The following is a 14,718-nucleotide window of genomic DNA, read 5'->3' as shown; positions in this document are numbered from 1 at the left end:
TTGATATTTCTCCCGGCAATCTTGATTCCAGCTTGTGCTTCCTCCAGCCCAGTGTTTCTCGTGATGTACTCTGCATATAAGTTAAATAAGCAGAGTGACAATATACAGCTTTGATGTACTCCTTTTTGGAACCAGTCTGTTGTTCCATGTCCAGTTCTAACTGTTGCTTCTTGACCTGCATATAGGTTTCTCAAGAGGCAGGTCAGGTGGTCTGAGATTCCCATCTCTTTTAGAATTTTCCACAGTTTATTGTGATCCACACAGTCAAAGGCTTTGGCATAGTCAATGAAGCAGAAATAGATGTTTTTCTGGAACTCTTGTTTTTTTGATGATGCATCGAATGTTGGCAATTTGATCTCTGGTTCCTCTACCTTTTCTAAAACCAGATTGAACATCTGGAAGTTCACATATTGCTGTAGCCTGGCTTGGAGAATTTTGAGCATTACTTTACTAGCGCGTGAGATGAGTGCAATTGTGCAGTAGTTTGAGCATTCTTTGACATTGCCTTTCTTTGGGATTGGAATAAAAACTGACCTTTTTCCGTCCTGTGGCCACTGCTGAGTTTTCCAAATTTGTTGGCATATTGAGTGCAGCACTTTCACTGCATCATCTTTCAGGATTTGAAATAGCTCAACTGGAATTCCATCACCTCCACTAGCTTTGTTCATTGTGATTCTTCCTAAGGCCCACTTGACTTCACATTCCAAGATGTCTGGCTCTAGGTGAGTGATCACACCATCGTGATTATCTTGGTCGTGAAGATCTTTTTTGTACAGTTCTTCTGTGTATTCTTTCCACCTCTTCTTAATATCTTCTGTTTCTGTTAGTTCCCTACCATTTCTGTCCTTTATTGAGCCCATCATTGCATGAAATGTTCCCTTGGTATCTCTAATTTTCTTGAAGAGGTCTCTAGTCTTTCCCATTCTATTGTTTTCCTCTATTTCTTTGCATTGATCGCTGAGGAAGGCTTTCTTATCTCTCCTTGGTATTCTTTGGAACTCTGCATTCAAATGGGTATATCTTTCCTTTTCTCCTTTGCTTTTCGCTTCTCTTCTTTTCACAGCTATTTGTAAGGCCTCCTCAGACAGCCATTTTGCTTTTTTTTTCCTTGGGGATGGTCTTGATCCCTGTCTCCTGTACAATGTCATAAACCTCCTTCCATAGACCCCTAAATTAATCTTGGACTCCTATGTGCTGTGCTGTGCTTAGTTGCTCAGTCGTGTCTGCCTTTTTGCGACTCCATGGACCATGGCTCTCCAGGCTCTTCTGTCCATAGGGATATTCCAAGCAAGAGTACTGGAATGGGTAGACTATCCCTTCTCCAGGGGATCTTCCTGACCCAGGAATCAAACCTAGGGTCTCCTGCATTGCAGGTGGAGTCTTTAAAAACTGAGTTATACTGGGAGCCCTGGACTCCTGTATTGTCTCTCAAATTTGCTCTCCTGTGTTCTTTCAATCTCTTTATTTTGGACTTCCCTGGTGGCTAAGTGGTAAAGAATCTGCCTGCAATGCAGGTTGGGTCAGGAAGATCCCCTGGAAAAGGAAATGGCAACCAACTCAGTATTCTTGCCTGGGAAATACCAGTGTCTCTTTCTCTGTTAGTTCCTTCTTCTCTGTAACCAGGGGTGCAATGTGTGTTCTCAAATCTCTCTAAAAATATTAGAGGTTTTGGACATTTCTCCTGTTTCCTACAATATCTCTGTTTCTCCTGGGGTAATGTCTTTCTCTTTTTAGTGTTATTCTTTCTGAAGTTGGAGAATTTCCTTAAAAGTCTGCTGATCTGTGGTTATCTGTTTCTACTTAAGAGGAGGCTCTGGAAATCAATGCATCTGACTCACCAAATTAAAGAATAAAGAAGGAAAACCATATGAACACCTCAATAGATGCATTTCATAATACTCAACTTCTGACCATGATAAAACTCTCAGCAAACTAGTAACAAACAGAATCTTCCTCTGTCACATGTGTGTATCTGTGTGTGTATGACGTCATACTTGATGCATACATTAAATGCATTTTCTCTAGGCTAGAAACAACATAAGGAAGAAAGAAAAAAGAAACAATTTTGGAAAGGAAGAAGCAGAAGAGTTTTATTTTCTGATGGCATGGTTATTTTTTTCTATGAAATCCAAAAGTAGTCTACAAATATATTACTAGAATACATGAATTTAGAAAAGTCACAAATACATGGTTACTCTTTCTTAAAATCAATTCTATGTTCATATAATTGTTGGAAATAATTTAAAAGTACGTAAAGTAGCCCCCCAAAGAATAAAACAGCTGAGAATTAGCTTAAGGAAAGAAGTGTATGACTCATGTGTACGTGTGTGTGTGTGTGTGTGTGTGTGTGTGTTCAGTCAGGTTTGATTCTTTGCGACTCTATGGACTGCAGCCTGCCAGGCTCCTCAGTCAGTGGAATTTCCCAAGCAAGAATACTGGAGTGGATTAACATTTCTTACTCCAGGAGATCTTGCCGACCCAGGAATCGAGCCCACGTCTCTTGCATCTCCTGCTTTAGCAAGCAGATCCTTTACCACTGCACCACTTGATACTGAAAGCTATAAACACTTCTGGCAAGATTAAGGAAAATTAAATAAATGGGTTGAACTCAATGTTGTTAAGATGTCACTTGTCACCAGATGAATCTAAAAGTTCGATGCAAACCCTATAAAATTCAAAAAGGCTTTTCTTGTAAAGATTGACAAATCAATTTTAAAAGATATGTGGAAAACCAAAAGGCGTAGAAAATCCAAGGTAATATTTTCCTAATTGACTTCAAGTCTTTCTATACGCTGTAGATTCAGATCAGTACACCATTGACACAAGAGTAGGCAAACAAACAAATGGCATAGAGTAGAAAATCTAGAAATAGGACCAGGTTTACACTTTAAATTAATTTTTGAATATTTTAATTAACTTGGGGGAGGCAAAGATTTCTCAGATAGTACCCTAAAGTTGTTAGCCACAGAAGAAAAAAATGATAGCTTTGGCTTTGTCAAAATTAAAAATTTCTCCTCATCAAAACACACAGTTAAGAAAATGAAGGCAAACCACAAAATGGGTGAAAATGTTCACAGTACATTGCTGTTGCTGTTCGGTTGCTCAGTCATGTCTGACTCTTTGTGACCCCATGGACTGTAGCATGCCAGGATTCCCTGTCCTTCACTATCTCCTGGAGTTTGCTCAAACTCATGTCTGTTGAGTCAATGATGCCATCCAACCATCTCATCCTTTGTCATCCCCTTTTCCTCCTGCCCTCAAGTTTTCCCAGTATCAAGGTCTTCTCCAATGATTTGGCTCTTCAAATCAGGTGGCCTAAGTGTTGGAGCTTCAGATTCAGCAACAGTCCTTCCAATCAATATTCAGAGTTAATTTCCTTTAAGATTGACTGATTTAATCTCCTTGCAGTCCAAGGGACTCTCAAGAGTCTTCTCCAGTACCACAGTTCAAAAGCATCAATTCTTTGATGCTCAGCCTTCTTTATGGTCCAACTCTCACCTCCATACATGACTACTGGAAAAACCATCGTTTTGACTATACAGACCTTTGTCGGTAAAGTGATATATCTGCTTTTTTTAATACACTGTCTAGGTTTGTCATAGATTTTCTTCCAAGGAGCAAATGTCTTTTAATTTTGTGGCTGCTGTCATTGTCTGCAGTGATTTTGGAGCCCAAGAAACTAAAGTCTGTCACTGTTTCCACTGTTTCCCCATCTATTTGCCATGAAGTGATGGGACTGGATGCCATGATCTCAGTTTTTGAATGCTGAGTTTTAAGCCAGCTTTTTCACTCACAGTATGTATATTAAACAAAACATTTCTTTTATAATATATACAAACTCCTACACATCAATGAATAATAAAAGACAACCAAGTAATATAAATGGGCCAAAGGCTTGAAAAGGCACTTCCAAAAAGGAGATTTTGAATACCCAATGAGCATATGGAAGTGTGCTCAGTATTATCAGTCATTAAAAAAATACAGGTTAAAACTGTATGAAATACCATATTATATATATAGACTAAAATGGCTAAAACTAGAAAGCCTGTTTCTAACAGACTTTGGAATAGTTTGATATATTCTAAAACTATTAAACATACTCCTACACAATGACTCAACAATTCCACTCCTAGTTATTTGCCGAAGGGAAATTAAAACATCTTGCCACCAAAAAAGAACCACAGCTTTATTCAAACTAGTCCCAAACTAGAATCCACCCAAATGTCCATAAACAGGAAAATGAATAAGTAGATTGTGGTAGGTCCACACAATGGAATATCTTCAACAATAAAAGAACCAAATTTCTGTTCATTTAACATGGATGATGAGCAAAAGAAGTCAGACACAAAGCACACGTGATGTATTGTTTTCATGTATACAACGTTAAAGTGTTAGTCACTCAGTCATGTCTAACTCGGCAAACCCATGGACTATGGCCCTCCAGGTGCTTCTGTCATGGAATTTCCTAGCCAAGAATACTGAAGTGGGCAGCCATTCCATTCTCCAGGGGATCTTCCCAACCCAGGTCTCCTGCATTGCAGGCACATTCTTTACCATCTGAGCCACCAGGGAATATGAAGTCCAATCATGCCTGCATGCTCAGTCATGTCTGACTCTTTGCAACTCTATGGATGATAGCCCACCAGGCTCCTCTGTCAATGGAATTTTCCCGGCAAGAATACTTGAATGGGTTGCCATGCCCTTCTCCAGGGGATCTTCCCAACCCAGGGATTGAACCCACATCTCTTGCATCTCCTGTACTGGCGGACAGGTTCTTTACCACTACTGCCACCTGGGAAGACCGTGTAAAGTTCAGTAACAAGTAAAATTAACATATGGTTACAAAAAGGATAGCACTGTTTCCCTCTGAGCGGCTGTCTGGGTACAAGTGGTCAGGATGCAACCTGAGGGTGGAAAGTGTGATGTTCTGTTCTTAATTTTTTAAATAACACATCAGTTTTCCACAACATGTCTCCCTTGTGATCTCCACTGGGTCTCCAGGGTTCTGCAGGACTCACTGGTTGCTTTCCTGACCTCTGGGAGTATTTTCCACCTACAACAGTGGTTAGCGATCCTCTGATCACTTTTTGTCTCATAAATTTTGGTAGAAATCTCTTATCTACTTATTGCCCCCTGCCATTCTCCTTGTCATTGTGAATCCAATCCCTTTATTAGCATTTTTAGTGGGAAGTGGTGGCAATAATAAAGAGAAGATAAATGATTCTCTTTAATTGGCAGTATTTAACCAGAAACATTTTTCACAGGAAGTTGATGCAATAAAGTGATTATTCCCCAATGCATTTTGGGTACTGAAAAGTACCCAAATACACCAGACACAGGTGGATATCTTTATAATGGTTTTGATTGGGACAGACTGGAATGGACTTCTTTAGTCCTGTACTTCAGTCTTTCTTAACTTCCACACTTTTCTTCAACTATATCATTGTTTGTTGTTTCAGTTGCTTTTATTTCTTTACTGAAAGCACTTATTTTATATATGTTGGTTCCTCACAATCTATGCTTTATATATAAAATGTTACAGCCTCCACAAGCATCTCGGAATCTTGATGACCATTTTCACATGATACTCTTCTTCCTTAGGATATCCACAGAAAATCAGAACACAGAAGACAGGCTTGTCTTTGAGACTGTATTCAGGCACTTCAAAAGACATAAAGTGGAGATTTCAACTGCAATTAAAAAGACGTTTCCTTTCTTTGAGGGCCTTCGTGACCGCGAACTCATCACCAATAAAATGTATGAAGTAAGTGAGGTTTCTTATGTCACCATCTGGTAAACCAACCCCAAACTAAGTTATGCTTTGATATCCTGAACACAAAAGTCAGGACACAGCTAGCTCACTGAGGAGTGTCTTATGAATAGAAGATCTTTTAACTGTTGCTGCAAATGTTCAAGTATTGCTGTGAGGTAGAAAGGGAGAAAGAGAGTGGAAACAGGCATCAGTGGAGACAGTCCTTCCTCTGACTGAAGGGACGGTGCTCTTGGCGACCACTGGAGTCAGGCAGGCTGGATCTAAAACAGTTGTTCTCCACAGATGTTTAAAACACACAGTACAGCATAAACTAAGAATTAAAAGAAAGTGTAATAAATTCATGAATAATTTAAATGAGATGATTTAGTGAAATAATAATTGACACAGCATTTCTTTTTAAAGAACATCAATTTAAACAGTTGGGCTTCCCTTGTAGCTCAGTAGGTAAAGAATCTGCCTGCAATGCAGGAGACCTGGGTTTGATCCCTGGATCGGGAAGATCCCCTGGAAAAGGCATGGAAACCCACTCTAGTATTCTTGCCTGGAGAATCCCATGGACAGAGAAGCCTGGCAGGCTACAGTCCATGGGGTCACAAGAGTCAGACATGACTTAGTGACTAAACCAACCAATTTAGATCTGAGAACATTAAAACCCACAGGGAACTGAGGTCTTGTTAGGACAAATTTGGGAGTAGATGCCTGCTATTCTTTCTCCAACAGTTTTCTTTCACCAACAGGGGTTTTTATTTTTCCACTTATTTATTTCCTTATTTATGTATTTATCTGTGCTCTTTCTGGAGTCTTGGACCTTGAGTTAATTTTAGTGATAGGCATTGTTGGAGATACAGATGCAAGTCTTCAGCTTGTCCTCCGGACATGCTTTCCCTGTGGCCAAGTTCACAAGATGGAGAACTGTAACCTGGCTTCTTTGAGCTCTTCCAGGCCAAGTCAGTATTGGTGAAGGGGCAGGCGGTGTCCAGTCAACAGAATAGTGGCTCATCACTCGCCAAGTCTATTCCTCAAAAAGTTGACCAGGCTCTTAGCTACATATTCATTAACTTTGAACCCACTTTTAATCTTCAGAATTGTGCCTTCTTACATCTAATGTAAGTTAGGGTGAGGAGATCAGATTCACAAACAGTTTTAAGAAGAGAGGATTTATTGTTTCACTTAGTAGTCATACAAACATACAGAAATGCTAAACCTCTACATGAAAAGATATCTATGTATGGAAATTGGAATACATTAACTTGACATCTCTTTCTAGGGCTCTCTTTTAACTTGGAAGTCTGTATGTATACTTTTCTTCATTCATTGTTTTTAAGGACTGTCAAGATTCTTGTAGAAACCTGGTCCCTGTACCAAGAGTGGTGTACAATGTTCTCAGTGAGCTGGAGAAGACATTTAACCAGTCACTTCTGGAAGCTTTGTTCAGCGACGTCAACATGCAGGAATATCCTGATTTAAATCATGTTCGTAAAGGCTTTGAAAATGGTAATTAGTTTATTTTCTACCTTTTGATGTTCAAGGTCAATTCTGTTCAACAAGTATATATTGAGCTCCCATCATGTGCCATAACTGGTGCTGAGCAGTGGGGATATAACAGTTAACAAAGCACACTTGAGTCTTCTCAAATCGAACCTAGGTCTTCTACATTTCAGGTAGATTCTTCACCATCTGAGCCACCAAGTTCTTCCCAAAGCTCATGTTATAAAGGCTGTGGTACAACACCAACCTGGAGGTCTGCTTAACTAGACACTTAGACTCATAGGAGAACCAGAGCCACAGTGCCATCCGATTTAGATAGAAGGACAAATGGCCAGCAGTGGCCTACACAGCAGTCCACTGAGTTGATTACTACCCATCTCAAGCTTAGCTGTGGGTATAGGATCCATCCTGGCTTAGAAACAACAGATCAACAGGGTCAGTATCTCAACAACTCCAGAATCATAGTTTTCAGGGACCCCTAGAGGGACAAGCCATATTATAAGAATCACCACAACCCAAGAATGTGGTGTTTCAAAGAAGACCCAAGAACAGTCCATAGGTAGACCCTCCCAGTCACAGGTCATTTTAAGCCCTCAAACTCAGGGTTGACCTGGTAACACAGAAGGAAGGCCACATTCATCAGATTTCTAGAGTAATTAGCACAAAAGTTAACATATCAAATTTTCCCTTAAAGGAAAAATGGTGTTAATCATACTTTCTCCTCAAATAATCACAAAGGCTATTCTCTTCCAGGGGTTATTTTTGGTGCCACATATAACTAAATATTGATTTTTTTTTCCCGAGAAGGTATAATTGATCCTTTTTAAATGTTGTTGACTCACCTACACTTGCTGCCAACCCCCTGCCCCTGGCAGAGGTCACTGCTGTCCACAAGAGCTTGGGTCAGTGACTAAACTCCAGAGGATGGGGACTGTGGTCCAGGGTATGGTATCTCTCCTGTTTCTAGGTTCCCGCCTCAACCCTGTCTCATGTGCTGAAGTTCTCCCACCCTTAGGCCTCCTTCACCTTTTCTGGGCTTTGGGCCACTGTCCTCCTCATACCTGCCATCTGATTTTTCTGGAACTTGACCCATGCTCTGGGGAAGACAAAGTAGTACCTGTGGCTCCCACAGTCCTGTCCATCTCAACCCCTAGTGGGCATTTTCCCAGGAGGCACTCCTGCCAGCAGCACTGAGGCAGCCTCCCACCATGTCTCCTTCCTAGACTCCTGGCAGTGATCTACCCACTAGGCTCCTTGGTTTATTTCCTTCCTCCTACATCTGCTAAGTTACCTACATGCAGGGTCTCTGGGCTGGTGTCTTGGCCTCCTCTTGTTGGCAGCCTCTTGGGTCCGTGGGGGTCCAGGAGTCATGGGGATGCCCTGCAGTGCCGCAATAGGCAATCCCTGTGTGCAGCTTCAGAGCGTCCTTTTCTGTGGGATCTGGACCACTCTGGGAGCTCCAACTAGCTACCCCAGCATGCCCCCCACCCCATCTGGTTTGTCTCTTTGGAAACTGAACATCTTCCCCAACACAATTAAGCCCAAACCTCCTCTTATCTAGAGCCCTCTTTAAAGCCTTTGGGCTTTCTCTTTTACACACACTCACACACACCTCTAGAATCCTAGTCATACTCCAGAAGAAATTTGTTTCTTTCTTACATTTTGAGCAGAGCAGTTAACACATTTCACTCCCCTTATTTATTTTGACCTGTGTTGGCCGCGTGGGGTGACGTTCGTTGTACATGACTGACAGCCTCAGGATGTCCCCAGGAACCCTTTATCCTTTCGTTCAAGTGGCTCATTTCTGTGCAGGGAACATATCTGCTCCCTTGCTGGGGTCTCTCTTTTCTGTCCAAAGATGATGGGGGAACTTTACCAAGAAGGTTGGGATCCACTGAACTCTGACTGACCCAAGAGCTGGAAGTACCTAAATGTGCAATTCTAAGATGATGTTCCTGGTCTCTGGTGGAGATCTCTAATTGTGTTTTCTCTTTCTCTCTTCAGCAATCCAAGAGAAACTTAGTTATGAAGAAATCGATGGAGAAGAGAGGGAGGAGAGGCCTGCCATCCAACTGAGCCTTGAGCAAGGTGATTGAGACCAAGAGCAAACCAATTCTCCCTTGCTAAGAGGAAAACGAGAAGGGGAGGTGGAGGCCTGAGTCCTGAGCAGATCGAGAATCAGGGAAGAAACGATGAAGGAGCACAGAGGAGGCAGGCAGGGATGTTTGTATGAGCATCTAACCAGAGGCTAAGGCTGGAGGAGTGGCTATGACAAGAGGCTGTTGCCCCAAGTACCAAGACAAAAGAAGAGGAACCCAGGGTGTCAGTAACCAGATTTAAACAGAATGACTGCCTGGAAGTCATTGTGATTTAGAAAGAATCCTACAGGAGAAGATCAATGTGAAGGTGTGATGGGCTAATTACTATGGGCCCAAGGTCAGTGTCAAAGTGGAGGCCGTTGATGATGGCAGAAAAAAGGACTGATTTAAATGTAGGGGAGGTTGTTCAAGAGCAGGAATAGTAAAGGATAAAGGTGGTCGTATGGATTCAGTGGTGAGGAATGGTAGAGATTTGGAGGAGATGTGGGTATTTGAGAGAGGGGAGAAGAAAAAGATGAAAGGAGAAAGGGGTCAAGGACACAGCAAAAACAAGCAAGTTAATTAACACTCACTCGATTGAAGGCTTCTTCTGGCAGTTGTGGGTTTAGTGCCATTGGACAGTATTGTCACTTATGTGCCCATTTTGCAGATAAGGAAGCTGAAATCTAGAGAGACTGTGTATGTAATTGGCCTGGGATCAAACGAGCAAGGATGGAACCAGGCATTCTGAACCCAGAGCCTGTGTTTTCAACCCTGGATACTCCCTGGTAGCCTAATGGGACAGACAGAACCCTGAAACAAAAGGAGGGAAATATACAAAGAGGGAGGTGAAGTGAAAGTCACTCAGTCATGTCCGACTCTTTTCGACTCCATGGACTGTAGCCCACCAGGCTCCTCTATCCATGGGATTTCCCAAACAAGAATACTGGAGTGGGTTGCCATTCTGGAGAAAGTGGAGGAGAATCAGACATTGAATCCTCAGGGAGAGGCTAACAAGACAGATTAAACAGACCTGTACAAGGAGGGAGTGGATGAAGACGGAGTGGGGACTTTGCAGAAAGTAAGGTAAGGTCACCAGTCAGGGCAACTCTGGGGACCAAGGCCAGTTCACCATGGCTGTGGAAGTCAAGCTAAGCCATCGCTAGGTACTGAATGGCTGGTGGAGATCATGCAGAGAGATGGCCTGGCCAAAGCCCTCTAAGCCAGGAGTGCCCCTGACCTGCCTTCCACTCAAGGATTTGGGGTCTGGCTGCAAGAGTTGGATGAGATCCACCAGGCCCAGATGGTCTCTGTATTGTTGTCTACTGGGGGTCTCAAGTTTCTTATTTATAAAAAAAAAAAAAAATGAAAGAAAAGGGGAATTAGGGGAGGCTGGCACAGTCCCTACTTCAATTTCTGAAATAAATTTTTAATTTTTCCCCCTAGGAACTTCTGGAGGCCTGACTTGGTCTGGTGGAGAGTCCTCATCTTATGATGGTCTGTTGTTGACTCTGTTCTGTGATGCTTTGCTGCTTGTGTCTCCTTCTAGGCTGTGCTGGGGGTGGAGCGGCTGCTTCTTTGTGTCAGAAATTTGTCAGTCTTTGCATCTGCAGTATCTTCAAGGGTCAGTACTCTGAGTTGCTGGGAAGGTCGCTGCTTCCGGGCTCCTTAACTGCACTTGCTGTCAGTCCCCAAAGACTCTGGGCCTGATTGTTTTGCCCCAGCATCTGGCTTCACCATTTTCTGTTCTGTTTTGTTTGATCAGGCAGTGATCTTGGTGCTTCGATGTCATGTCTGGCAGAGACCAGTGCTACAACCAGAGCGGTGGAAGAAGCAGGTGATGGGCATTCCTTGGGGCAGGGGCAGGGGTGGGGGCGGGGGGGAGTCCTCCCTTCACTTCAATTAACCCATAACTTTCTTAATGATGTTATTATTTAAATTTTATTGCTCAACTGTCTCATTTGTAATATAGGGATATTACAGGCAGATTGTCATGAGGCTATGAAATGGAACAAGGATGGGAATGCATTTAACAGCCACTAGCTTTTCACTGGGCTTCCCTGGTGGCTCAGCAGCACTGTTTACAATAGCTAGGACATGGAAACAACCTAGATGTCCATCGGCAGACGAATGGATGAGGAAGTTGTGGTACAAATACACAATGAAATATTGCTCAGTTATAAAAAAGAACACATTTAAGTCAGTCTTAATGAGGTGGATGAAACTGGAGCCTATTATACAGAGTGAAGTAAGCCAGAAAGAGAAACACCAATACAGTATATTAATGCACATATATGGAATTTAGAAAGAGGGTAATGACGACCTATATGCAAGACAGCAAAAGAGACACAGATGTGAAGAACAGACTTTTGGACTATGGAGGAGAAGGCGTGGGTGGGACAATATGAGAGAATAGCATTGAAACATGTATATTACCATATGTAAAATAGATGACCAGTTCAAGTTCGATGCATGAAGCAGGGCACTCAAAGCTGGTGCTCTGAGACAATCCAGAGGGATGGGGTAGGGAGGGAGGTGGGAGGGGTGTTCAGGATGGTGGGACACATGTATACCCATGGTTGATTCATATCGATGTATGACAAAAACTATCACAATATTGTAAGTAATTAGCCTCCAATTAAAGTTAATAAATTAATTTAAAAAATAAAAAGAATCTGCCTGCAATTCCGGAGACCCAGGTTCAGTCCCTGGGTCAGGAAGATCCTTTGGAGAAGGGAATGACTACCCACTCCAGTATTCTTGCCTGGTAAATCCCACGGACAGAGGAGCCTGGCAGGCTACAGTCCATGGGGTTGCAAAAGAGTAGGACACACTTTAGCAACTAAACAACAAGGTATTCAGTACATGTTTGTTCCCTGAATAAAAAGTACTGGTACAAAAAATATACTGTTAATTTAAAACATTAATCATAGCGATTTGATTTTTTTGATCATGGTATCCCATATATTTATGCAGCCAGTAGTTTATTTAATCTTCCCCCAAACCTGAAAATGTGTATATATTATCCCTGTTTTTCAGACAAAAAAGAATCAGCTTAGAGAATTCGGTTATTTGTACAAGTTCACCCAGCTGAAAATCAGGATTGAACACTGCTGTGTGCAGTGTCACAGCAGGGATTCAGGGGCCCATAGCCTGGCTTCAGCTTCTACCTCAAGATCTTGGGATAGTGACTAGCCCTCTTTGTTCCTCAACTTCATCATTGTAAAATGGACATGATGATAGCACCTATTTCAGAGGGTGATGGATTTTAAACAAGTTACGTCATATACAGCGTTCGCAGTCTTATCTGGGGCTGTATCGGTGTTCCATGCATTTGTTGTTATTACTACATTTAATCATCATCTTTACTTGTGTCTGGTGCCAGAGTCCAAGCTTTTAACTGTTGCATTCCTAGTACACTTTGAGATTTTTTTCTCTCATAGGTGTTCATTGGATTTACTGATTCCCCAGGCTGGAGAAGGAAATGGCAACCCACTCCAGTGTTCTTGCCTGGAGAATCCCAGGGATAGGAGAGCCTGGTGGGCTTCCGTCTATGGGGTCACACAGAGTCGGACACGACTGAAGTGACCTAGCAGCAGCAGCAGCAGCAGCAGGCTGGAAAAGCAGTGAGAATAGCAATGCCACCTTCTGGCCCAGGAAGATAAACTGAAGGTCGTAGTTTTCCCTGCTTACAGCACACTGCTGCTGCTGCTAAGTCGCTTCAGTCGTGTCCGACTCTGTGTGACCCCATAGACGGAAACCCACCAGGCTCCCCCGTCCCTGGGATTCTCCAGGCAAGAACACTGGAGTGGGTTGCCATTTCCTTCTCCAATGTGTGAAAGTGAAAAGTGAAAGTGAAGTCGCTCAGTCGTATCCGACCCTTAGCGATCCCACGGACTGCAGCCTACCAGGCTCCTCCATCCATGGGATTTTCTAGGCAAGAGTACTGGAGTGGCTTGCCATTGCCTTCTCACTAGTCTATAACAAATTTTAAGTCTATATTCCATGACTCACCTTAGTAAGTAAGGAACGTAGAGGAGTCTCGGGGAACTACCTACAACATGAAAGGCTCTTACTATGTAGCTTCCCTTAGGGATGTATTATTTAAAAAGAATGTTCTAAATTAGTAATATGCTTTTATAAAAGAAGAACTTTCAAAGTGATTTTTGAAAGCACAGTAATACTTTTTTGCTACTTTAGGTTTTTTTTGAACGGAAGGATATTTGCTTTACAGAATTTTGTGGTTTTCTGTCAAATATCAGCAAGAATCAGCCATAGGTACACCCATGTCCCCTCCCTCCAAACCTCCCTCCTGTCTCCCTCCCCATCCCACTCTTCTAGGTTGTCACAGAGCCCATTCGAGTTCCCTGAGTCATACAGCAAATTCCCATTGGCTATCTATTTTACATATGGTATTATATGTTTCCATTTTACTCTCTCCTTACAGCTCATCCTTTCCCTCCTCCCCACTCCATGTCCATATGTCTATTTCTCCCTTGCTGCCCTGAAAATTAATTGATCAGTACACTCTTTCTTGATTACATATATATGTGTCAGTATACAATATTTATATTTCTCTTTCTGACTTACTTCACTCTGTATAATAGGCTCTAGGTTCGTCCACCTCATTAGAACTGACTCAAATGCATTTCTTTTTATGGCCGAGTAACATTCCACTGTATATATGTACCACAGCTTCTTTATCCACTCATCTGTAGATGAACATCTAAGTTGCTTCCGTGTTCTAGCTATTGTAAAAAATGACACAATGAACATTGGGATATATGTGTCTTTTTCAATTTTGGTTTCCTCAGGGTATATGCCTAGGAGTGGGATTGCTGGGTCATATGATGGTTTCATTCCTAGCTTTTTCAGGAATCTCCATACCGTCTTCCATAGTGGCTGTATCAATTTACATTCCCACCAGCAATGCAAGAGGGTTCCCTTTTCTCCACACCCTCTCCAGCATTTATTGTTTGTAGACTTTTTGATGATGGCCATTCTGACTGGTGTGAGGTGGTATCTCATTGTAGTTTCAGTTTGCATTTCTCTAATAATGAGCAATGTTGAGCGTATTTTCATATGTTTGTTAACCATTTGTATGTCTTCTTTGGAGAAATGTCTGTTTAGGTCTTATTCCCAATTTTTGGTTGGGTTTTTTTTTTTTTTTTCTGGTATTGAGTTGTACGAGCTGCTTGTATATTTTGGAAATTAATTTCTTTGTCAGTTGTTTCCTTTGAGATTATTTTCTCCCATTCTTGTTTATACTTTCCTTTCCTGAAAAACACAGTAATACTTTTAACAAATCACATTTATTCAAAAAGTTAACAGTTAAAAATACATATGGATGAATACATATTAGCCATTCATCTGCTAGTA

The 14,718-nt window shown here is 41.9% G+C and overlaps 1 protein-coding gene across 9 annotated transcripts in view; it reads left to right on the top strand.

Annotated features, from left to right (window-relative positions):
- The window catches only part of SP100 (SP100 nuclear body protein), a 101,633-nt gene that overhangs the window by 28,037 nt on the left and 58,878 nt on the right, over positions 1–14,718 (top strand). For 8 of the 9 annotated variants that reach the window (XM_088844994.1, XM_055397117.2, XM_088844958.1 and 5 more), the window contains exons 2-6: positions 5,602–5,764; positions 7,099–7,267; positions 9,266–9,349; positions 10,786–10,836; positions 11,105–11,176. In XM_088844994.1, the coding sequence (XP_088701120.1) occupies positions 5,602–5,764; positions 7,099–7,267; positions 9,266–9,349; positions 10,786–10,836; positions 11,105–11,176 (539 nt within the window). The remainder of the gene's footprint in view (positions 1–5,601; positions 5,765–7,098; positions 7,268–9,265; positions 9,350–10,785; positions 10,837–11,104; positions 11,177–14,718) is intronic. The other variant, XM_055397118.2, reaches the window with a different exon arrangement.

The sequence above is a fragment of the Moschus berezovskii genome, chromosome 2 (assembly GCF_049115385.1).
Source record: "Moschus berezovskii isolate FMDL1 chromosome 2, NW_MosBer_1.0, whole genome shotgun sequence".
NCBI lineage: Eukaryota > Metazoa > Chordata > Mammalia > Artiodactyla > Moschidae > Moschus > Moschus berezovskii.
This window is presented reverse-complemented; position numbering and strand designations above follow the sequence as displayed.